This window comes from Euleptes europaea, chromosome 5 (genome assembly GCF_029931775.1).
Source record: "Euleptes europaea isolate rEulEur1 chromosome 5, rEulEur1.hap1, whole genome shotgun sequence".
Taxonomy (NCBI): domain Eukaryota; kingdom Metazoa; phylum Chordata; class Lepidosauria; order Squamata; family Sphaerodactylidae; genus Euleptes; species Euleptes europaea.
This window is the reverse complement of record NC_079316.1, coordinates 49,562,437-49,588,651: the sequence shown is the minus strand read 5'-3', so window position 1 is coordinate 49,588,651 and position 26,215 is coordinate 49,562,437. Positions and strand designations below refer to the sequence as shown.

Below are 26,215 nucleotides of genomic sequence, written 5' to 3'. Positions count from 1 at the left end.
TGGGGCAGTGGTGGATGCGAGCCCAGCCCCGAGCAGTGGCCAATAGCGGGGGCCCTCCCCCTTCATAAACACCTTTCCGATACACATACCTCCCGGCAGGTAAGACATGCGGCCTAGGATGCTGTCCGACAGCTACCAAACATGTGGACTTAGCATGAACACAGGGCACCCTTGGTGGTGGGGCAAGCACTCGGAGGTCCCTTTCTGATAAGAGTGGGGATCTGCAGTCAGGTTTCAAGGGCCCTGGCCCATCCATGGGGGTAGGGAGGTGGCAACCAGGCAGGAGGGAGGCAGAGAGTACCAGAGCACCCTCCTGCTGGCAGGGGGTCATGGTGAGACTGCACCCCTCACCAGGCTGCTGGCAGGGTGAACGAGATGGCTGCCCCAACCCCTGGGCAGCTGAACAAGATGCAAAGGTGGGAAAGGGCTGATGGACTGCCCAGGATGGGCTGAGATGGCTACTACTGTTGTGGAGACATGTGATGGCCCATGCTAATGTCCATGGCCATCCAACCACTCTGCCTGGAGGAGGTGCCCAGGAAATTGGTTCAGCCAGCCTGTATGGGAAGGGCACTGGGCCGGGGGCTCAGGGCATGCTTGGGACGCCCATGCCTGTGTTGGGGCTCTGTGTCATCTGAGCTTGGAGGACAAACTCCCAGGAGATGGGGCCCAGGATCTGCGCGGTCAAGAGAATCACCATTTGATCAGATATGCAGTTCTTGGTACCCTCCCAGGTGGCTGGTTTCTTTGCAATGTTTGAGACTGGTGTGTCAGACTGGCACCCAGCAACCTTTCCAGCTACAATGATGACCTGGGATACTCTCGCAGGGACAGGAGTTCCAAATTCAGAAAGCGTTGCTGTCCCTTCCCCTCGTTGGGCAACCCCTTCACATGTGAATAGTAGAACCTTCTGCAGTACCCTGGCATGGGTGCACCCACACCATCTGGGGGAGGGGGACTGTCAGCAGTGCAGGTGGGGAGGGGGGTCTGTCTATGAGTGCTTGGCAGACCCTTTCCCTGGGGGTGCAATCCCTGTGTCACTGCAGCTCCTTTCTGGGCTCACTGATCGCAGTGGGATCAAACAGGTCCCTCCTGGGGGGGGGGGTTAACTGTCATAGTGGTCTGGGCGCCTCTGGGTTCTCATTTCGCCCCCTCTTGGGTCTTGGGCTGTCCCCAGCCTTCTCATAATCTCTTTCAGGGAACGGGGGGGGGGGAACGGTGGCTGGGAGCTCATCTGCCTACTCCTGCCCCTGGGCTGGCTTCACTGGCTCTCTCCTCCCCCGTTCCTCTGCCCCCTGATGGATGGCGGCCAACCTGTCAGTCAGGGCCCCTGCCCTGCCCCTTCCACGCCGGTGCTGCTGTGCCACTGTTCTAAGTCCACGGACTGGCTTTTTGCTCTGCCGTCCCGGAGCTAGTCACAGTGCAGCAAACTGCTTAGGAGGCGGCTCAGATGTGCTGTTTCTGCACTGTTCCCAGCCACAGCGCAGCCTCCCCCCCGCCCTAATTACACTATACTTCTTACTGAAGCTTTTACCCTAAAATTACTTTGATTATTACTGTTGGAATTGGATTCATCTTCTGCTTTAATGATGTTTGATTTTTTTTTTTAAATCACAGTGACATTTTATTGGAATGTTATGGTACACTGCCTTGAGGATGTTTTTTAAAGGGGAAAGGCAGGCTATAAATACCTTAAAAATGAATCATTTAAAAAGAGGTATCTATAGATATTGAAAAGAACATACACACATGGGTGAAGTAATATGGAGGGCATACCAAGTCAACAGGTTAGAATGCAAAAAATGTTTAATGTTAATACAGTAAAATGCATGGCTGACAAATCAAACATTAAAGCACCAGAGAATTACACTGGGGATGCTTATACAGTATATAATCAAATTTTCTTTGGTAAAAGTGAGTACTATTATATTGCTTCTATCATTTGTTATTATATTGGCTATTGAGGTTTTTCTCATTGCTGTACACTGTCTTCAGAAGTTAAAAATGAACAATATAGTCCCTTTTTGTGAAGATCTTATTTAAAAAAAAGAATACATGTAAATAATTGTGTTTTTTAATAAATAAAAAGGTATTTACCTCCTTTCATGAAATTTTAACGTACTCATACCAATTTCAACAATAAAAGAGAAGTCAGTTCTCATGATCCTGCCTTGCAGCAGCTTGATTTCAAAATTTTATTTGATGGCTTGTGAAATCACTCCAATTTCCCCTCAACCTCATCTGTCCCTGTAAACCAGTGGTGGGGAACTTTTTTTCCACCAAGGGCCATTTGGATGTTTCTTGGTTTACCCTGCTGTAAACCAAGAAACTGAGACAACCTATTTTGCAAATCTGAACTAGATTAAAACAGAGTTTATTGAACATATGTTACCAACACAACCAAGGCAAAGACAAAATTAGGTGCTGAATTTCCTTCCAGTAAAGAAACTTTCCTCATTGGGGGAATAACATTCCTTTAGAAATAATTATCAAACACTTCCTGGTTTCCACTGCCCCACCCTCTTTCTCTTCTTTCTCAGCTTGACTGCATCTAAAATGTGTCTAGGGTTGGCATCAGAACTGAAGTAGTGTTTTTTTTAAAAAAACCTCCACAACTAATCAAATTTCCATGTTTTCCTCTCCTTTCCTGAGATCTTTCCCAAACCTGGTTTGATATGCCCTTTTTGGATAGAACAGTCCAAGCAACTCTGCATATCATGTGGATAAGGAAGGTGCACATTTCTGAATGTCATGCCCACATTGCTGCTATTTTACTTGTCTCGGCCCATGCTGCCATTTCTATCCTTTTTTTAAAAATGGCACTTCCTAGATTGCTATTATAACGTAACATTATAATGACCTATTGCCATGGTCTACTAGTTCATTTAAATTTGCAGTTAAACCCAAGTCTCTAGCCCTTTTTGTTTCAGAGATACATGAGGTGCATGTTTCCCCTTATATCTCCACAGAAAAAGGGCCAAGGCTTATTTTTTAAAATGAAAGCTGGGGATTCAGAGTAGATTGTAGCATGGTTAAGGTGTCAGACTAGGACCTGGGAACCCCAAGTTCAAATCCCCACCCGCGCCATGGAAGCTTGCTGGGTGACCTTGGGCCAGTCACACACTCTCAGGGTGTGATCCCAAATGATACAGAGCTTTGAAGGTCAAGACCAGTACCCTGAACTGTGCCCAGAAATAAATGATGGGCCAAGACCTGAGTAATATGGTCCCTATGACCCACTCCAGTCACTGCTGGTGATAGAATTATGCACTAGATGAGATTTCTGAACACTTCTCAAGGACAGCCCTACATACAGCACATTGTTGTAACCTAATCTAGATGTAACCAGGGCATGAATCACTGTGGCCAGATCTTCTCTGCCAAGGAAAGGCTGCAGCTGGCTAATCAGTTGAAGCTGGTAAAAGGCACTTCTGGCCACAGATACCACCTGCTTATCCAGCAGTAGGACTGGGTCCAAGAGAACTCCCAGACTATGGGCCTCTTCCTTCAAGGGGAGTGCAACCCTATCCAGAATGGGTGACATCTTAAATCCTGGATCAAAACTTTCACTCACCAGTAGCACTTCCATTTTGTCTGGTAGCACTTGTCTTGTCAGTAGCACTTCCATTTGCTGGTCAATGACCGTAATAAATTGAAATTGAATTGTCAGAATGTTCAGTTCATTAGCCTGCATTCACCCCACAACTGCCTCCAGGCACCAGTTCAGGGTTTCTACAGCCCTCTGGGATCAGCGGAAGCCAAAGATAAAGCTGACTGTCATTCGCATATTGGTGACCACCCAGCCCAAATCTCCAGATGATCTCACCCAGTGGTTTCATGTAGATATTAAAGAACAGGACCCCACAGGCCAAAGGTCTGTGGACTGTGTGTTCATGTAAGTGGAATGTGTGTGTCCAATGGCACTATACTAATTTCATTGACAAGCATTAAGTCAGAAGACCTATTTACTAAAGTCCTGTCTTTAAGTTTGAACTTAAACTTGTCTATCAGGTCTACAATGCAAATGATAAAACAATAGTAAGAAATCAGATCAATTTACTTAGGAAACTAGTTGCTCTGAAAGCAGTGTAAAAATAAGATCTAATATAGAAATTAAAGCAGAGTATATAGAATCCTATTAAGACAGGAAAAATTATGTTATGATCTTACTATTTATGTTGGTAATGCATATCTGTAATAGGCATTCCCAACTGGAATTTCATGGGCTGAATCCAAAGCCTGAAGAAAGTTTACATGGGCTCCCGGTAACCACTGGAACTAAGTTGACTAAAGATACATTAAATAATTTTTCAATTTGTAATAAATATATTCCATACTTTAATGTTACACCTTGCTTTCTGATTATGACTGGTACATGATTATGACTGTTGCATCTGTTCACATGAGTGGCATAAATAAAATTAGTTATGGAGACAATCATTCTGGAAGGCAGCTGCATTACGGTGACCCATAGATAACTGTCTGTGAAAGAATGCATCCCACCCCAAGAACACAGAAGATGTCCACCCCGATCTACTATATTGTCACAGAATGATTGGGGGGAAATCTTTCATATTTCCTCTCTCTGGTGGCTCTTAAAACCAAACCAAACATGATGATGATGATGGAGGAGGAGGAAGAGGAAGAGGAGGAAGAGGAAAGAAGAAGAAGAGTTGGTTTTTTTATATGCCAACTTTCTCTACCACTTAAGGAAGAATCAAACCAGCTTACAATCACCTTCCCTTCCCCTCCCCACAACAGACACCCTGTGAGGTAGGTGGGGCTAAGAGAGCTCTAAGAGAGCTGTGACTAGCCCAAGGTTACCCTGCAGGCTTCATGTGGAGGAGTGGGGAAACCAACCCAGTTCACCAGATTAGCATCCGCCGCTCATGTGGAGGAGTGGAGAATCAAACCTGGTTCTCCAGATTCAAGTCCACCACTCTTAACCACTACACCACACTGGCTCTCTCTGTTTCTTTGATAATGAGTATTAAAAGACCAAGATCTAATCCAAGTACTAATGCACTACATGCTTGCCTCATCATTATCTGAATTAAGTACATTTTAGATAGGAAGTGAAAAAAGAAAGGTTCCAACCACTGAATCAAGAATCAAAGTATATACAATATTCATTCAGAGGAAGAAAAAAACAAGCAACAAATTAGACTGCTACAGTTCTTCATGTGGAACTATTTCCAATATTTAGTAACAATAAAAAGTGAAAAAATTAAGTTAAGGTCTCAACAAATTGAGCCTAAATAAACAGAAACACAAAATTCAAATGAAGAATCATATTCCACTTCACAAACAATGAACCCAACAGTATTTACATCCCAGTATTCCTGGTACAGTGATATCATCATCATCTTATATTCTATATTATAATAGCAAAATCAGCCAAATATTTGGATACTTAAATCCAGTGATTAGGGTTGTGAACAGGCATGACAGATCTTTCTACAAACCTGAACAACGCCCAAGGTTTGCAGAAAAATGTGAAATCTAAAACAAACAAACATTGGGTTTATTTAAAAAAAAAAACCCAAAATAATCAAAGGAGTGCCTGTAGCTTTAAGCAACAGATTCCCTCAGTGTCCATTGCTAGGCAACCACAGTAGTCCAGGCTTGGTTCTGTCAGTAAAAGCAAGAGGGAGGGGGGCAGGGTCCTTTCCAGGCCTATTCTGACCTTTGAGGGAGGACTCATGGGCAAGGCCTGGGCTAGGGTTGCCAGGTTCAGGTTGGAAAATTCCTAGAGATTTTGTGGTGCAATCTGAGGAAAGCAGGGCTTAGTAAAGGGAGAGGCCTCAGCCAGCTATAATGCCATAAAGTCCACCCTCCAAGGCAGCCATTTTCTCCAGGGGGACAAATCCGTGTCATTGGGAGTCCAGTTGTAATTCTGGGAGACCTACAGGTCCCACTTGGAGGTTGGCAAGCCTAGGCCTGGCAGCAACCTCTAGCTAACCTGAGACCACTCGACTTGCATGACTCAACTAGGCCTTGCTGTTTGCTACTGTTCAACAGCAGCCACTTTTGAAAGCCAGTGTGGTGTAGCAGTTAGAGCTTCAGAGTAGGGTCTGGAACTCCCAGGTTTGAATGCTCATCTTGTTGTGGAAGGGGAAAAGGAATTAGTGGCGGAGGAGATGAGATGCCTCTTGCAAGTCCTTGTGAGTTCCTGCTTATATACTACTATTTCCCATGTCATATTTTAGGAACTTGTCTTCTCCATATATTGCAATGAAAGTTCTGAATGTTTGGATCAGTCCCGCCGCTCCCCTTTCAAAAGCTTGGTTCTCTTAAATTCCTCTCTACTGTCCAGGGACCTGCATGTTCGCATAGAATTGTTCTAATTCTAATGCTACCATAGCTCACAACTTTAAGCTAGACACTTTGATTATTCTGTAGAGGGGGAGAGAGGGAGGAAGCTTAAAGAGAGATTAGGGGTATTTTGGTTTTTCCTCTCCTACAGAACATGGAAATCAGCCAGCTGTTTTTTAGATAAGCTAGCTTTTTAAGGAAAGGAAGTAGAAATCCATGTCACTCCCTGCCTTGAGAAAGATGAGCCAACTTCATCTGCTTTCTGAGAAACTTTCTCTCCAAACAACAGTTTAGATGCCCTGAACAGGATGCCCATGAATCAGACAGCATATATGAAGTGACAGTTTGTGGAATCTCACCAAGAGAAGCAAAGCACACAGCATACTCTATACTTCCTGCCATTACATTTGTAAAGCTGAGTCTAACTTCTTGCAAACATCTTGTAACAAACATGCTTGCACTCTTTCTGATTAAGAATAAGTCACATGGGGCTTAAAATTTCAGACCAAACAAGCTATCTCTGATCCTGATTTCCTGTATACTAGCAAAACATTATGAACACTGCTATCAAATCAGGATACTCTCAGAAGACTGTCTGAACAGTCCGAAGTATTGCGTACTAACTAGTCTCTTTGGGGAAAGGAGTTGGAAGGGCATATAACATATTTTCTGGTCAAAGTACAGCTTCAGTATCAGATAACAAAGCAGGTATTTATTCATAAGGGAGGTACACCAGTTTCTAACAACATTATAACACTGAAGCGGACATTTTGTTTCCTATATTAAAAGGTATTGTGAAAGCCACGAGAATAAAATAAATGAGTGAATCTAGAGCAAGGGTTATTCTGAAGTATTTCAAGTGAGAACGATGAACAAGTCAGACCGATGAATTTTTAAAAATCAGAACTTTCCACTTACTCTTTTTCTACAGATTAGGAAATTCTTTCACTCTTGAGCACCCACAATCCCATACATACTATCTCACATCTCTGAAACTAGAAAAATAATCTTGGACCCAGTTGTACAAGGGAAGAAATAGATCACACAATAGACCCAAACCTCAATTCCCCACCTTTCATCTCTTCCTGTGCTGGAAAATTTGACAGCATGTCTATTTCAGGCAACAGAGAGCTTTCCTGTGTACTTCCAGTCCTACAAAACATGTACCGGTACTTACACATCAGCACAGAAGAGTGAAATAACTCACTATTATTAATTTCACCACAAGAAAACAAGTAAAAAAACCAAAAACAGATCTACTTACTCCAAAGTATCTGAATTCCTAATAGATTCCAGTAAAACAGCAGATGTTGTCTTTGGAATCGTCTGGTGCAGCACGCTCAGCACACTTTTCTTGTTTTAATATTGCACTTCAAGTTGTGTATTCCTCCAGTTCACACTCCTGGCCCTTTCTGTCTCCCCTCTTCTACAGGGCAAATGAGTTTCAGATAGTTTGATATAGCACTACTAAGATTAGTCCTTCACTCAGCCAGTTTTCTACAAATTCTGTTTGACTCCCCACAAGCCGATTAGCTGTCTGCTTAAGGAGAAGCAGGGACAGATTTGCTCCTGCCGGCAGCGAACTCAGGAGACAGACACAGACTGTGAAAACATGCAGTTTCCGGTCTGCGGTAGAAGTAAGAAGTACTTCCCAATTCAAGAGGGTATACAAAGGATCCAAGTCTGATCTCTGCCCCTTTAAACACCACGTTTAATCTTGGAGAGCGGCTCTGCAACAAGTAGCATAACTACTGACAGCTTCTGCTGCATGCCATTAATATACTGGCCCCAAAGAGCTTTTCCAGTAGCACCGATGCAAGAGGATCAAGTAAGCAGTTCTGCCCACTCACTGCCTGTCTCAGTTTACATCTGGTAACTTTCGCCTACACAATCTCTAATGTCTGAGAAAGCAAACGGGGAGTTGATGTTGAAATCGTCAAAAGGTCACTCAAAATGGTGAGTAAACTGGATTCCAGACAATTTTTTTTGGCTGGAATTTTTGTAAGAGGAATCATATTCCAGAGGCACTGTCTGGAAATTAAATTACATAAAGGATTTTTAAATCAGATCAAAATAAGCAAATGCCCATTTGGTCCAACCTCTACATATAGAAAGTATATACAAACTCAAACGAACAAAAAGAGACACTAAAGAAAGGGAGGAAAAGTACAAGGGAGAGGTAGAATATCAGTCTGAGAGTGTCAGAGCAAAGTCAGCATTAATATCCCATTAGAGCAAACTGATCTTTCCTCAATGGTGCTCTTCCTTGAAGGGAAGGGACATGACCACTCAGTGACCTGGACCAGTGGCTGGTGGCAGAGGCCAATTATCCTTCACCTTGTTTGTGCAGTTCTTAGGAGATGGTAAGAGCCTAGTTCTTTCTTGCAGGAAGGGCAGAAGGAAGCAAGCTGATTCTGGTCAATTGCTGGGACCACGCTAAACTGAAGTGTTTAATTTATGTTTAAGATCATTTACTCCCATTCATTCTTCATTATCCTTAGTACTTACTATTCATTCCTCCCCAACCCTATCTCATTTAGATTAAAAACTCAATTGGCCAGAGTTCTATTGTTTGTGTCTTTAACTCTGTAAAGTGCATACTGATGATACAGTAGCAGTAATAATATGGGAAATATTAAAATTTGGCTTTTCTTTTTAAATTGTTCTAATCATATTGCTTCAAAATTTAAAATAATCTACAGATACCCTTTCTTTTTATTTTGTATCATGCACATCAGAAGAAAAGTAGAAAGAATCAACTCTGTTTTATATTTCCTTTTATAGTACTACATTTGTCAGGAAACTTCATAAAGTCCAATAACCCTAGGATCCCTTCTTTACACTACCGTATAAGTTCTTCTATCAACAAAAATTATTAAGCCTGTCCCTTTATCCAAATAGCCCTGCAGGCCCCAAAACAACCTGACAGCGCACCATTATCACACTCAGAAATCAAACAGTCCCACTGTGGCAAGATATAACTTCCCAAGTCATAGTGAACCTGAAAACCTTAGGCAGAGAATATTGGAGGAGGGCAGAGCATCTATATATCTTATCTTCAATGCCTATAGCTTTGGAAGTCATATTTTACATAAATAAAATAAATAAAAGTCCTGTCAGACTGGACATGTTTGATCCCTTCATATGATGAGGTGTCCTATTTGGGTGAGCCTGTAGAAGTAATTTCACTTGTTGCCAGCTCTTAGTATACTAGACTAATATTGATGGAGCTCTGAGTGCAGGGGTCTTGGTCTTCTTCACTATCATGAGCTAGTAAGTCCTGAAAGATCTGAAATTACCATGTTATGTGTGATCTTTCCTTTTTATACAATTCAGGTTCTGTGCACTAGGTCAGGATATATCTGGGAGGACTGTCCAAGACACTCCTGTAGATTCAGCACAATTTATCTCTTACACTGTAGAGAGTTGCTCTTTTATCAGCCTATCTGATACATTATGGTATCCAGGAATCCAATGGTCTATACAAACTGCCTTTTGGAACTATGGCCAACAAACAACAAGAGTAAAATACAATAGAACTGTAAAATAAAAATTAAGCAACCCAATAAATTACCTCCTATCACTTATCAACAACTGACATCTAGCATATAATAACCAGAATAATATCACAGGGACATCACTATTACCAACTGAACCTAAATGGTTTCTACAAGCCTCTTGCAACTTTCAAAGGATGGGACCAAAAATACAGCCTGGGTGAGAAAATTTCAAAGTTTCAGTGCCGCCATTGAGAAGGCCTTGCCACATGTACCCAAACATCTGACAACAGAAGAATACATAGCAGCACTCCTCTAGTTGACTTAAGGTATGTTCATATTAGAGAAACTCCATATGCATCTCCTCCTGGTGGATCAGTGGATCCAACCCCATCAACAGATCAGCTGGATCTGTATACAACTAAACTTTCCAATACGTCCCCACATATAGTACACTAAATAGTCCAAAGTGTGGAAGTGATCAGGACATGTGCAACTGTGGCCAGATCATTTAGCGCACGCTAAGAAGAAAATTTCCTCTTCTAGCTTTTCATTTTGTTCCCCTAATAAACAGCATCCTCTCAAGCTCTTAAATCTTGTTGCTACTCATTACATGAGATAATTATATGTCGTAGTTCTCACGCACCTGGTCAACCCTTTAGAGACTCCAACTGTAACATAATTCCAAATGGAACACAGTCTTCTATTTTAATCATTAGAGCTACATCCAAACAAGCAACATCCCCATCTATTAGAGACTACAATCCCAACTGGGACAGTGAACTCAGCAACAAGTCCAAATAGTTTACAAACAAGTCTAAATAGTTCAGAACAAAGCCGATTCCAAATTGGTGAATTTATACCTTGATCTAATTCATAGAGACATGCCATTAGTAATACTGGCAGAAATTCAAAGAGGTAAGCTCTACATTAGGAAGGACTCAAAGATAATATCCTCCATCACAGAGATATAGAGAATCAGGCCTGAAACATGAATAATTTAATCTCTAAACATCATTACAATATACTTTGGCATGTCTCCATCATATCTCTGAACTGCCAGAATTCTTTACACTCTAAAACCAGTTCTATTCCTCAAGCCAAGTTTTTAAAAATACACATTACCATATCCCAAAAGCTTAAAGCAAGTAACACATTTGATCACAGATGGAAAATTTAAGTAAAGAATACAAGAACAGAATCAGCTTTTAAAACCCACAGAATTAAACTAGCCAACTAAACAGGAACTTAGTATTACCATATTTACATGGCCTGTTGTGTTAATGTTCCTTCTCTTTAATGGTATGTGCTGCTTACATTTCGCTATGGTTGGATACCAAGTAAGGCCAAATGAGATGCCTATATTTACTTTTGTCTCTTGCATAACACAGCGAAGCATTTCACCTAGTAATTGCAGCAATACGGATTATGTTCCCCTACATTAATGAAAATGAACAATTTCAGCAACTGATGCCTACCCTTTTAACTTCACATTTCATAATCATGTTTGTCACCATCACAAATGCATGAACACTAGTTACCTACTTGGAAGCCATAGCCATAAATTTTATCTAGCCAGCTTTTCCACCCAAATTCACGGAATTTCCCTTTATTAAAACCCCTGCCCCACATGGCTTTTGTTCATTCCAGCCCTAGCATAGCCTTTTTGGCTGGAACCCCCCTCCTCCCTTTTTCACCAGCAGAAAAGCTGGTTGGATACAACCCTGTATGTCCTTTATTGTGCAACCATTAAGTTGCAACAGTAACATAACTGCATTAATCAACACATAATGAAACTAGACACTACTTCACAAACCTGCAATCCTGTGTTACCCACTTATGTTCGAAGCAGAGACGGGGGATAGGGTTTGCAAGAGAAAAGTGTGTGTGGTGGGGTGCTTAACCCTACTCTGTCTACCACTTTTTCTTTGCAATTTTTGTGGTGATAGTAGTAACTTGCGAGAACTGCTCCCCACCCATTATGGAACTCTCTACATCATCACCTTCCCCACCCAAGCCTGTCTCCAATAGATTGTTTCCTAGTCAATGAAGAAAAAAAAGGGCAGAAGAAGGGACCACTCAGCCATCCACCATTTCTCCACTGTAACCCATCCCATGTAGAACAATGGTGGCAAACAGTTTCAGATCTTATTTAAAGTGCCTGAAATTCACGACTACAATTTCATCAATGAAACTAAGAATGGACTTTTCACTCCACACCACAATTATAAGGGAAGACTGGATGAGACATACAAACATATTGGGAATGTGGTATGAGAAATCTTACCGTGAAGCTGTTGTTGACATTTTTAGTGCTGGATTCTGCCACGCTGGCATCTGTCAGATCCACTTCATCAAAAATGATTGACTGGGAGGAAAAAAACAAAAATTTCAATTAAAAACAACAACAGACCGTGTCTATAAGATTTGGGATTAAAAAATACTATCACTAGTTATTTGTGCTGACTAGTACTAAGGCTAATGGTAGGAGACAGATATACCATATTAAGGAGTCTTGGCATCTCACTTACCCAGCAGTGCCTCTGTCACCCTTCCTGCCACCTCTCCCATTTCCTTTCACGGTGGCTCCTCCTCCTGATGCACCCAGCAGCTGCACCTTCCCGCCACTCCTACTGGCTTTGATTGTGTATGGGGTTACTAACCAACCCTCAAAATGACAGCTGAGATCTTACAGCATAGCACTGTGAGATCTCTTTTTCCCTTCTGTAAGTTACCCTTTTAAAGTCTTAAAAAACTCCTGTCAACTTTATTTTTATTTTTGGATTTTTATGCAAACCTGGGAGCTTTGCCAAAGTTGTATACCCACACCAGTATCTATTATCAGCGAGTGGGTTTTTTCATCCACGCTCCGTGAGCCCAGTTCAGAATTAGATATAACAACCAGAAGACCCACAAGGACTTGTAGGAGGCATCTCATTGTCTCCTCCCCCATTTCCTCTTTCCCTTTCCTGTAAGCCCCCATAGCCTCTCCCCTTTTCCTGCTTCCTTCTCACACACCAGACAAACCTACCTTTATCTACCTTGCCTGTCTTCAGCTTTCCCTCCTCCCCTCCCCTTGGCACTGTCTACCAGAGAAAACTATGGTTCAGCTGTGTTGTGCTGGCCAGTAGGCTGGGAGAAGTTACATGGTGAGGAACCTGCAAGGACTTTCCCCCACCCCCTTATCTCCTTCCCCACATTGTTTCTTCTTTCCCTCCTCTTGGCAAACCCCATATCCTTATCTTTTCCTGTTTTATTCTCTCCTTTCCACCAACCTTTTTCATCTGATCCCCATCTTCAACTATACTAATTACTTCATTTATACTCTGTCTTTCTCCACAGTGGGGACCCAAAGCAGCTTCTCTTCTTCTCCATTTTATCCTCTTAACAATCCTGTGAGGTAAGTTAAGCTGAGTATGTTTAACTGGTCCAAAGTCATCCTGTGAGCTTCCATGGCAGAGGGGGGATTTGAACACAGGTCTCCCAGATCCTAGTTTGAAACTCTAACCACTACACCATACTAGTTTTCTTTGGGTGGCTGCTGTTGAACAGTAGCAAGCAGCCGGGCCTGGGTGAGTTATGCAAGTTGTGTGGTAGCAAGAAACCTGGTGGTTGCTGGAGGGCCTGGCCCCAATGAATCCTCCCTCAAAGGCCAAATCAACCCTGAAAAGGGCCCTTTTCCCTCCCCATACCCTTACAGAAACCAAGATCAAATGCTAGAAATACTGTTGTGGTTGCCAGAAACTGCCACGAAGGCATTCATTTCTCAAAGCTAAAGGCACTTGTTTTATCATTTTGTGGATTTAAACCCCCCCAATATATACTGTTTTTAGATTTCAGATTTTTTCTGAAAACATGTGGCTCTTTGCAGATTTGTAGAAATCCGTCTTGTCTGTCTGAGGCCCCAATCTCTAAATTTAAGTATGCAGATTAACAGCCATGTTAAGAATTAGGGGAGCCTGCAAGAATTGTTGGGGGGGGGAATTCCCTCCAACTCACCAGACCCCACCTTTGCCACAGTAGCTTCCCCCCATCCGGCCCAACCCCAGCCTTGCCGTCTCAACGTCAGTGGGAGCAGCTCCCCACCAACCCTCATGGCCCCAACTGTGGCTCCAACAGAAAATCATTGTCTGTACATGTGCAGACAACACTCCTTTGTTTTGGGGGGTTTACTCCCTGACCCTCCATTTCCCCCCTTGGTTTTCAGATTTTTCAGCAAACCTGGGAGATCTCCTAAGTTCGTAGAAAAATCTTCCTTCTGTGTAAATGGGTCTAATCCATTGATTTAAGTATCCGTACATGGGCCCACACTTCAGTATTAGATACAAGATTATGATTATGGCATTAATGAAGTAAAATAGCAATTATGAGCTCCCATCCTGAATTGAGAGACTGAGCCTTTCAAGTAAGCTACCAGCCCACTGAATTTCAGTCATATAAATCACCTGACACATATTCTGCAGTTTCTCCCCCCAAATTCACAGGCTCCGGGGTCAGCAACATACCTTGGCTGTTTTTGCGTAGTACAGAGTTCGTCCTCGCAACTTGAAGTATCGTCTCTTCCAGCGCTGGAATGAGCTGGTCTGTTTCATAAGCATGCCCTCTTTTATGACCGTCTAGATGTCAAGAAGAAACAGCTTAATTATTTTTGTAAAGCCCACTGACTCACTCTCCTCCCAAACACCAAAGGTTTCTAATGGGGAATGGCATTCTGGACTCAGTCTGAGAACTAAGGTTCACTTCCTTGTGCGCTCTCACATAGGAGGCAGGAAGGAAAACTGAGGATGGTGGGCACTCTCTCCCATCTGAAGACAGAAAGGTCAGCCTGATTTCTACCTCCAGGGATAATGGGTAGGAGAGTATCCAAATGTTCTAGCATGCCCTCCTTTCCTCAAGCAAAAATTAACAGTGACAGAGAGTTTTCCTGACAGAAAGAACACTGCTCGAATGGCTCATGGCCCAGAAACTGCAGAGGTGAAGGGAAGGGCAGTTTGCCCCTGTCATTGGCCAGAGGACTAAGAGCCACAGGACAGCTGCACACCTCCATCCGAGCAAGAACAACCAACAAGAGAAAATCAGCCTAGTCTCAGTTGGATATATATTCTAATGGTCTGACACATTCAAACTGATCTCCTTTGACTACCTACTCTCTCTCCTCTCTTTCCCTTGCGTGTCCTGACTATTTAACTTGTGAGCTTGAGGGCAGAGGCCTGTCTCTTGATTAATGTGAGCAGCTTTGGGAGACTACTGTCAGAAAAGCAGGATGTAAATATAATAAATAAAGGATGCACAGTATTGCACTGGAAAGCAGTATGCTTTATTGTTAGGCTGCCCTCTGCTGGAAGTAGCCAGAACACTCATAAAACTGAGCTGGTGATCTTATCTACATCCAACTGCAATAAACAACAGTAAAACACAAAGTGCAGATATTCCTTTCCTGTGTTTGAGAGATGTTATCATAGTGTGAGAAAGATACACTTCTTCAAGCTTGTCAAGGTGAACTTAACCAACTTTGATGATACAAAAAGCACTAAAGTCTTCAGAAAGCATAGAAGTCTCACAGGCTGAGGTCAAAGCCCTGTCCTGTCAAATCAGGATTCTGATCTCATCTGTTTGACTAAACTTAGAACAGCAGTAAAGTGATCAGCATCTTACTACCACAGGAAATGATCTGCATATTTAAGGGACAGTAATAAAAAAGGCAAGAATAATCTTTCCAGCTTTTATATTTGGTATTATTTTCACATATTCTTGGCTCTGACTCATTGCAGACTGGCGGGCTGCCATTTCCCAAGGCTGAAGAGCCAAGTTTGTCTACACACAGAATTCTCGACTTTTTTTCACTGCTCCACAGCAAGACACACAGACTCACCCACCCTCCCTACACTCATTCACATAATATGCATATACAGGCTACACTGCTATGTTTAGCTTACATTCATTTAGTCTCTCTGTACAAGACACATTTGTTAAACCGGCTGAGGAAAGATAATAAATACCAAATGATACATTTAAAATCATTCCAAAGTGGAACATTTAAAAATAGGTCAAAGGCACAAATTAAAGCAAAGGCTTCAACATGAATTCATTACCAGTGCACAGCTTTTGCCAGTGGCAAATGACATAATGTTGGGTTTGAGTATTGCACTTAACACCTCTTCCATCCCACCTTCAATAGCTACAGGCATAGTTTCAGCAATTTGGTCTAGCAAACCCTGTTGTGAGAAAATATTGCAGTAATTTCATAAAGCCGACTGTGAGATTGTTCTGTAATCAGAGGCTCTCAATATAGCACCAAGTCATCAATTGACACTTGACAGCAAATACAACAATTAAGATAAACTACACTACTATTTTTATTATAAGTGCTGCTGACATTCCACTCCAGTGACCGGGGGGCGGGGGAGCAAAGAGTTACTGATCTTCCTAGATATGAAAATTCTCTTAAGATAATTAAAAGCTGGTTTTTGAAGTGGGTAAGCCAACTGTGCAAAAAAGCCCACCAAAAATACTAGAGTAAAAGCTCCCCCCACCTTTCTAACCAGACTGTCCACAAATTATCATATTTGTAATCTATTCCACATCAACCTACAGCAAGAAAAGAATCAAAATTTTCCCACCTACAAAAGCTTCCCTTCTTGGTCAGTGGGATAGAATTGTTGTTTGCTACAAGAGAGGAGGCAAGCAGCTATTTACAAGCCTAGTCTATGGTACGTAAAGTTGAACTAGGGATGCCTGCCCTTGCAAGCAGTCGTAGTATTCCAGTTTTGGCATAGTTCCCCTTGCCAAACTCAATTTTACCAGCAGCTAGTGTAAAACTGCTTTCTGAGGAACACCAATGCCATCCAGTACAAATTTCAACTCCCTTCTACAGATAACTTGAACTAGAAAGAAAGAGAAATAATGAGAATGTGACACAACTGTTTCTTTTCACGCGTCTGTTGGAAAACAAACTTGATTTTTCCATTTTCTCAACCAAATGGTAAAATGCAAAAAGAATGGGGGCACACGGCTATCAAGCAGATACTTATCAGACTAGAATACCAAATAATTAGCAGGTAAATTCTAGGATCGTGTCTGTAACGTGAAGTTAGTCACGAACCTCTCAAAATCTTCATTAAAAAATGAAGACATTGCCTCACAGTACTGCTTCCATAAACAATTATTAGCTGAAACCTTTTTGTGTCTCCACAGGAATTGGCACTTCAGTAACATCAAAACCAAATATTCCAGTATTTCTAATTAAGCACACACATACACATAAAAACCCTGGCACATTGATGCAATTCTACCCCCTACAGGAACAAATCACAGAGGTGGAAGAACCAGAACAATTGCCATCTGTTATATTTTTATCCCACTCTTCCGCTGAGGAGCTCAATGTGGCATACATTGTTCTCACTTCATTTTATCACAATAACCCTTTGAGGTAGGTTAGGCTGAGTGTGTATAACTGGCCCAAGATCACCCAACAAGCTTCCTGGCAGATTGGGATTTGAACCTGGGTTCCCAAGATCCTAGTCCAACAAATAACCACTATACCACACTGGCTTGGATTACTTTATAGATTTAAACATGTATCAGCCAACTTTCTAGCTCACAATATAAATAGAACAACACTTATGAAACACATAAAAGATGACAGTTTCAAATCTCAATTAAGACTGCCAATAAATTAAAAAAACCAAATTAGAGGGCAGTCTTAGTATTCAGCTGTGTTCTGAAGATCGGCAGTGAGAGCGCCAGGTGCACCTCCCTGTGGAGGTCATGCCATAATTGTTAGGCTGCCACCAAAAATGCCCTCTCTTGTGTGTCCACCAGATCAGCTTCTTTGATTGGTGGGATTGTGAGGAGGGCCACTCCCTATGATCTTAATTCCTAGGCAGGAACATATGGGAGAAGACAGTCCTTCAAATACCCTACTCCCAAGCTATGCAGGCCTTTAAAGGATAAAATCAACATCTTGAATTGAGCTCAGGTGTTGATCAGTAGCCAGTGTAATTGCTGTAGTATTGGGGTCACATGCTTCCAATAGTTGGTCCCGACTAGCAGTCTAGCTGCAGCTTCCAAACATTCTTCAAGGCTAGCCCCAAGTGGAGAGCATGACAATAGTCCAATCCTCCACCTACTGATTCACCTGCATGTCAGTTCATACATTCCGTTCCATGACACAACTAGGGCTGTCGATTCGGTTTGGCCCGAACTGAAAAACAGCCGAATTTCCCCTGATTCTGCGGTTTTTAGTTTGAGACGAACCGAACTCAAAAATGGCGGGAAAACGGGGGAGCCGAATTCAGCGAGTTCGGGAGTTCACGAATAAATTCGGCAAATTCGGGGAGCAGCAGTATAACCGTCAGTAAGCAACATTCTCCCCCGGCCAATCGGTGGCCAAGCTGGGTCTTCTTCTGGCCAATCAGTCAGGATTGAGTACTGGAGGAATCAGCTCCTGCGCGGCCCGGCCAGGGAGAGAAAGAGAGAGAAATCCTCGTGGGGGGGGTGCGTGTGCACATCTGCTCCTTTCCGTGGCTGCAGGGGGTGCATTTTTGGGGGTAGAGACCCCAAACCTTCAGCGGAGCTTCAGACGAGCCTTCTTAAGAGACCCCCCAAGTTTTGTAAACATTGGGTCAGGGGGTCCCGAGATATGGGCTACATCCCTTTTCCCTCCACCCCCTTTTCCATTTCCGTGGCTGCAGGGGGCGCTTTTTGGGGGTGCAGCCCCCAAACTTTCAGCATAGCTTCAGACGAGCCTTCTTAAGAGCCCCCCCCAAGTTTTGTAAAGATGGGTTCAATGGGGGCAGAAATATGGGCTCCCCCCCTTTTCTCTTTCCGTGGCTGCAGGGGGCGCATTTTTGGGGGTGCAGCCCGGGGGTGCAGCCCCCAAACATTCAGCATAGCTTCAGACGAGCCTTCTTAAGTGACCCCCCAGTTTTGTAAACATTGGGTCAGGGGGTCCCGAGATATGGGCTTTCCCCTTTTCCCTATTGGGATGAATGGGAATTGATCACCCGATCCTGTATGCATCTCCAGAGCGGCAAATCCAAGGCAAAACCTCCCGTGCCTAAATAGAATCGTATTGGATTACCCAGTCCTCCCAGCCCCTCCTGATGGAACAGAAGACAGCTACAGTAAGACCCCGTTGGGGGCTTTAATCTATAATTTTTCTCCTGTGTGTGTGTGTGGGGGGGAAGCAGAGTCTGTGTGTGTGTGGGGAGGGACCAGTTTCTGTGGATGGGGGGGGAAGCCAAAGGGGTCTTTCGCCCGTTCTGCCTGGGGTGTGTGTGCCCCCTCAAGTCTCTCTCTCCCTGGTTTGAGGGGGGGCTTCAGTTGTGTGTCCTCAGGTTTTCCCTCATTCATAAGATCGGTTAGGTCTATTTTGATGCTTTCTCAAAACTGGTTTTCAAATGGTGACTTAAAAATGCATTTGCCTGGTCCCGATGCAAAAGGGGAAATTCCACCCCCTCCTGCTCATTATGCATAGCTAGCTGCCTCTGTCTCTTTCCATGGTTTGCAAACTCCCAGGTGTCAGGTGTTGCTTTGCACAGTTGCAAAGGTGTTGCTTACAAGGTTGTGCTGCTTTTGCTGTCGTGTTGCTTGCAGTTGTGTTGCAATGCTTTGCAAACGTATCAGCTGTTTGTCGGGGCTGGGAGCTTTGTGCGTGGGCGGCAAGCTCTGCTCAGAGATGCACATTAAGGGTGGGGGGGACCCCTTTCGGGGCCCATATCTCAGCCCCCCCTGACCCAATCTTTACAAAACTTGGGGGGGTCTTTCAAGAAACGTCCTTTGAAGCTCCGCTCAAAGTTTGGGACCTCTACCCCCAAAAATGCCCCCCCAGAGCCGCGGAAAGGCGCGGTTGTGTTTTTAATGGCTTTATTCGGCCGAATTTTTTCCCCGAACTTTGAATTTGCGCCGAATTGCACGGACCCGAAGCGGGGGAGTTCGGACTTCGGCGTATCCCGAATCCAGATGGGCCAAATTCGGCCTAATCCGAACTATAAAGAAATTTTTTTTTCAACAGCCCTAGCCACAACCAAAGAAAAAGTGGACTGCAAAAATTGAACCAGCAGATTAGATTGTTCCAGGATACTCAGAAACTCAAGCAAGTAAGCCAAATAACATTTTTAGAGGGGACAAAGTTGAAAACCAAGATCAGGTTAAAGACTGCTAGCCATGCCTATCTTGCTGTATCAGTAACGGCAAGAGCTAGAATCCTCTCAAGAGCAGTATAAACCCATTTAAAATATACCGTATTTTTCGCTCCATAAGACGCACTTTTTTCCTCCTCAAAAGTGAGGGGAAATGGCTGTGCGTCTTATGGAGCGAATGTGTGTGAATCCGGCCCCGGGGAGAAGGGCAAAGCTGCCTAGGCAGTGCAGAGCAGTTTAACCTCCCCCCTCCCCGGGAGTCCCGGGAAGGGGGGCGGTGGGTTTTTAAACTGCTCTGCGCTGCCTGCCCGGGCAGCACAAAGCAGTTTAACCTCCCCCCGCGCTTCCTGGTCCCGAGGCTCAGCTGTTGGGCGGGGACCTGCCCAACAGCTGAGCCTCGGACCAGGAAGTGTGGGGGGAGGGGGGAGGTTAAACTGCTCTGCACTGCGTAGGCAGGCAGCGCAGAGCAGTTTAAATATCCCCCCGCTCGGCTTCCAGGGAGTCCCTGGAAGCCGGGCGGGGGGGGGGGGTTCTTGAAAGTTCTCCATGCTGCCATCCCAGGCAGCGCAGAGCAGTTTAAATACCCCCCCGCCCAGCTTCCAGGGAGTCCCTAGAAGCCGGGCCGGGAGGGGGTTTGAAAGTGCTCTGCGCTGGCTGCGATGGCAGCATGGAGGAGTTTAAAGACCACCCCCCGCCGGGCTTCCAGGGAGTCCCTAGAAGTCGGGTGGGGTGGTCTTGAAAGTGCTCTGTGCTGCCTGGTATGGCAGCGCGGAGGAGTTTAAAGACCACCCCCCGTCGGGCTTCCAGGGAGTGTCTAGAAGCCGGGCCGGGGGGGGTCTTGAAAGTGCTCTACGCTGCCTGGGATGGCAGTGTGGAGAACTTTCAAGACCCCCCGCCCGGCTTCCAGGGACTCTGCTTTAAAATGGAGCCTTGGACACTTACCGTAGAGGCTCTTTCTCCTCTGAGGCGAAGGGCATCCTCAGAAGTGGGTTGTTTTCCCTCTCCATCCGGGTAGGCAGGACCAAAGACTTTGACTTCCTGTCCCCTTTGGCGGGAAAACAGCCTGCAGGAAGCCAGTTATCGTCTAGCCTAGCTAAAACAGCACTATTGGAACACGGACTCACAAAATTGATGCGAAACTGGAAACCTTGATGAAACAGACTCCAGAAAAAACATAAAGTATTCACTTGATACGTCATTCAGAAGAAATTTTTATCGTAAACTAATTAATTGGGATGGGCAGGATGCCCTTCGCCTCAGAGGAGAAAGAGCCTCTACGGTAAGTGTCCAAGGCTCCATTCTCCCCTGAGGCAAGGGCATCCTCAGAAGTGGGACTTTAAAGAGCTCCCTTATGGGTGGGTAACTTATTATTCTACTACGTTTTGGAGCACTCTGCGCCCAAAGGCCGCTTGTGCTGAGGACCAGACGTTAATTTTATAGTGTTTAACGAACGTCGATACGGAAGACCACGTGGCCGCTCGACATATTTCCTCTATAGGTGCCTGCTTATCAAAGGCTGCTGATGTTGCCATGCTGCGGAGTGAATGGGCTGTGATTCCCCTTGGTAAAGGGGTACCGGTCAATTTGTATGCCTCTGAGATACACTGTCTGAGGGTATAACTAATGGAAGCCGCTGACATTCTTTTTCCTTTGGAAGGGTTTGAAATTCCAATAAACATATAATCTGTTTGTCTAAACTCTTTAGTACGTTCTATGAATATGCGAATAGCTCTGCGCAGGTCTAGAGAATGCCACTGTTTTTCTTTGTCGCTTGATGGTGAAGGGCAGAAAGAGGGAAGATTAATTTCTTGAGCCCTATGGAAATGAGAATTGATTTTAGGCCGGAACGTTGGGTCTGGAGTCAAAACCACCTTATCCTTATGGAATACGCAGAGGCCTGTCCTAATCGAAAGGGCTCTGAGCTCCGACACCCGTCTAGCTGACGTGATAGCAGTTAGGAACAGTACCTTCATGCGAAGGTATTTAATAGGAACTGTCCTAAGTGGCTCGAAGGGGGGAGCCATTAATGCTTTTAAAACCAGGTTTAAGTTCCAGGATGGGAATCTGTGAATGACTGGTGGTTGAGTTTGTGACACTCCCTTTAAAAAGGCAGCAACGTGTCTATGATTTGAGATAGGAAGGCCATCTACGAAGGGTAGCACCGTAGATAGAGCGGTTACCTGTCTCCTTAGAGTCGAAGCTGAGAGTTTAAGTTGTACTCCCTCCTGTAGGAAATCTAGAATCTCGGATACAGAGGGTGAGAGAGGATTGACCTTTTTTCGTCTGGCCCATCTAACAAATGCTTTCCATGATGAATTATACATTCGTCTAGTGGATGGTCTACGGGCTTCCAGAATAGTATTAACTACTTCTATGGAGTACCCTTGATTTAAAAGAGATCGCCTCTCAAGTGCCAGGCGGTCAAACAGAACCATTGGGGGTCTGGGTGATTCAGGGGACCCTGGTGTAGTATGGCTCTGCTCGGTGGAATCTGCCATGGATCCTGACAAGACATTCTTTTTAGATTCGCAAACCAAGGTCTGCGGGGCCAATATGGGGCTATGAGTATGACATTGGCATGCTGTTGTTGAATTTTGCGGAGAACTTTGGGAAGAATGGGAATGGGTGGAAAGGCGTACAGGAGACCTTTTGGCCAATCGCTCAGTAAGGCGTCTGTGCCCTCCGCCTTTGGATGGAAAAATCTGGAAAAATATCTTGGTAGTTTGTGATTTTGTTCTGAGGCGAACAAGTCTAGAGAAGGGGTGCCAAATTTTTCCGAAACTAGATGAAATGTATCCTGGTCTAATTCCCATTCCCCTTCGTCGAGAGTTTGGCGGCTTAGCCAATCGGCTTGTACGTTGAGGGTCCCCTTGATATGTTCTGCCCGAATCGAGGGGATGTTCATTTGGGCCCATGAGAAGATTTTGGCCGCCTCCTTGTGGAGGGAGGAGGATCTGGAGCCTCCCTGCTTGTTCAGATACGCTTTCGTGGATATGTTGTCCGTTCTTATAAGTATGTGATGATTTTTTATTTTTGGAGCAAATTCCCGCAGGGCAAGATTTACTGCCCTGAGCTCCAGTAAATTGATGTGAAGTGTCATTTCCGGAAGGGACCATCGTCCCTGGGTTAGGTGTTCCCCTAGGGTGGCCCCCCAGCCCGTTAGACTGGCATCTGAGAATATTTGTAGAGGCTCCTCGTGTATGTACTGTGTTTGTTTGTATAGGTTCGCTGGGGAGGACCACCAACATAGACTCTGTTTGACCTGTGGGGAAATAACTATCGTTTTGATTCTTTTTCTGGAAATGTCTATCTGATGGGGACTCAACATCCACTGCAACGGTCGTGATTGGAATCTGGCCCATGGTACTACTGCGATGCATGATACCATCAGACCCATGAGTTTGGCTAATGTCATCAGTCTGGCTGTTCTCTGTCTGACTATGGATAGAGAAAGTGTGATAATCTTGTCCACTCTTTCCTTGGTTAAGGAAATGGAATTGGACACTGAGTTGATCTGAACCCCTAAGTGGATGGCGGTTTGTGATGGTATCAGGGAGCTTTTGTGAAAATTTATTAAGTATCCATGCTCCTGGAGAATTTGGATAACTCTGGCCGTCTGTCGTTTGGACAGGTCCAGAGTAGGGGCGCAGATCAGGATATCGTCCAGGTACGGATGTACCTGGATTCCTTCCTGTCTGAGGATGGCTATGACCGTTACTAATGTCTTGGTAAAGACTCTGGGGGCGGAAGTAAGGCCAAAAGGGAGGGCCCTGAATTGGAAATGATCGTTTCCATAGGCAAAACGAAGGAAACGTTTGTGGGAAGGGTGAATCGGAATATGGAGGTAGGCCTCCGTCAGGTCCACGGCAGTCAAGAAAGTGCCAGGGAGAAGGGACTCCACGGTAGATTTGACCGTCTCCATGCGGAAGTGTTTGTGGGCCATCCTCTTGTTGATGTACTTGAGGTTGAGGATGGCCCGCCAGTCCCCGTTTTTCTTGGGGACTGTAAAGAATATTGAGTATACTCCCTGGCATTTCTGGAGGGCCGGAACCGGTTCTATGGCCTTGATTTGGAGTAGATGTTGTATTGCTTTCAGCGTAACACTGTGTTTCCCTGACCTGGAGGGGATTGGGGATCTGAGGAAACGATCTGCAGTATAGGTTGAAAACTCTAGTAGGTAGCCTTGAGTTATGATTTTGGAGACCCATTTGTCCGGGTTGGACAGAGTCCACCTTGCAGCAAACTGCTGGAGTCTCCCCCCTACCTGGGGATGGATGGCGTCACTGTTGATTGGTTTTGGCAAACTTGTCTCCCCTGTCTTGTCTGGACTGGGGTCCCTGGCCTCTCTGGAATCTACCTCCTCTTCTGAAGGGTCGAGTGCCCCAGGAACCTCTAGATGGTCCCCAGGATCCTCTCCGAAAATCAGCTCTGAATCTGTTAGAAGGTCGAAAGGAACGAAAGGACTGAAAGGTAGATCTCTGATCCTTTTTTATCTGCATAGGCATAACCTGTTTTTTATCTTTGGATTCTATAAGAATACTATCTAGTTTTTCACCAAACAAACGACCTTCCTTCACCGGGTATGACATTAAGGAGGTCTTAGCCTTAAGGTCGGCCGGCCAAACCCTTAGCCACAGGGCCCGTCTGAGGGCGGTGACTGAGGCCATCGATCTAGCTACAAACGACATAGTGTCGAGTGAAGCATCTGCCATGAGTGAGGTAGCATTGAGTACTCTCTCCAGACCACCGAGTGCCCTAATGTTATCCTCAGGGACCAGCTGTATAATCTTTTTGATCCATAGGTATGATGCTCTGGCGAATATGGATGTGGTGGCGCTGGCCTGAATCGCTAATGCAGAGGCCTCATGAGCCTTCCTTGCTAAAAAGTCGGACTTTCTATCCAATTGGTCCCTTAGGGACCCTGCACCATGCTCTGGCACTAGACCTGGTGATTGGAGATCCACTATCGGTGCGTCCACAAGTGGCACTTTTAGCATCTCCATGGCATGAGGTGCCAGTGTGTATAATTTTTTCACATTAGGAGGGACCTGTTTATTAGATGAAGGCTTGTCCCATTCCTCCCTGACTGCTCTTTGAAAGAATTCAGGGAAAGGGACCGAGTTAGTGCGAGGTTGCTGTCTAGGAAAAACCTCTTTAACTCCTTGCTTCCATTTTGATTTGGGCTCCTCTGAGGAATCCGTCTCCTCATTTAGGTCTAACGCCAGAATGGCTTTGGCCAACAATCCCTGGTAATCCTCCCCTGTGAACAGTCTATTATGTTGTTCTGCAGGCTGGAGGAATTCTTCGTCTGAGTCAAACTCGCCCTCCTCTCTTTCTTCCCCTTCCTCATTCTCTCCCTCTTCCACCTCCAGAGAAGAAGAGGTAGTCTTGGATGTATTTGCTAAGGAGTCCCCAGTGTTAATAAGAGGTGCCTTCATGGCTGCCTTAGTGGGCCATGAGGATAGTCTAGGGATTGCTGATGAACCAGGCTCCACTGAATTGTCAGTATTAGGTCTAACCATTGGTGAGGGGGGGGAAGTCCCGAGGGGGGGGGAATACTCGGAGCCATCCAAGGATTAGGGGGCAAACGCGCCTGGTAAGCTTGAAAAGCTAACCACTGGCGCTGCAGGGCACAGTTAATAAGGTCATCTGCATTCTCCCAGGATAAAAAATGGCCGCCCGCCACCGGTTGAGGGGGGGGGTGCCATCTCCCGGCGGTAAAAAACCCGTTGCCGCTGAGTTACCAGTCGCTGCCGCTGACTCTGGAGCCGCCTGGACGCTGGGGACCGGATTCTGCGTCTTGCAGGAAGAGGCGAGCGAGGTCCGCCTGGCTTTCCTCCCGGCTTTTTGATCAGGGCTTAATTTAGTGCCGCGTTTCTTTTTCTTAGCGCCCTGGTGCAGCGGCGCGGCTTTTCGCGCCTTTTTTACTTTAGGCTGCACTCGGGACGGCCCCTCAAGCGGCGGCTCATCAGGCTGCGGCAACGTCCCTAAGGGTCCGCAATCGCGGCCGTTGGGAGAGCCGGTCGTCTTGTGGGAGGTTTGCACCAGTCCACTCTGATAGTCCTTTTCAGAGAGGAGGTCGTCCTCCCTGATCACAATGGCGTCGGCCATTTTGAATTCCCCTCGGCTCTAAGCCGAGAGGAATACTCACACACTGGGGGGGGGGGTAGGAAGGGAACAAGTATGGAACGACAACAAAGAGGAAAAGAATACACAACTTACTATTAGAATTTGACAGGGTGAAAAGACAAACACAATCTC

General features: G+C 45.0%; 1 protein-coding gene across 1 annotated transcript in view; it reads right to left on the bottom strand.

The window, feature by feature from the left end:
* DGKD (diacylglycerol kinase delta) overlaps positions 1–26,215 on the bottom strand; it is an 80,078-nt gene that overhangs the window by 39,806 nt on the left and 14,057 nt on the right. The window contains exons 2-3 of the mRNA XM_056849996.1: positions 14,318–14,428; positions 12,100–12,180 (exon numbers count right to left, since the gene is read on the bottom strand). Of these exons, the coding sequence (XP_056705974.1) occupies positions 12,100–12,180; positions 14,318–14,410 (174 nt within the window). The 5' untranslated portion in view covers positions 14,411–14,428. The remainder of the gene's footprint in view (positions 1–12,099; positions 12,181–14,317; positions 14,429–26,215) is intronic.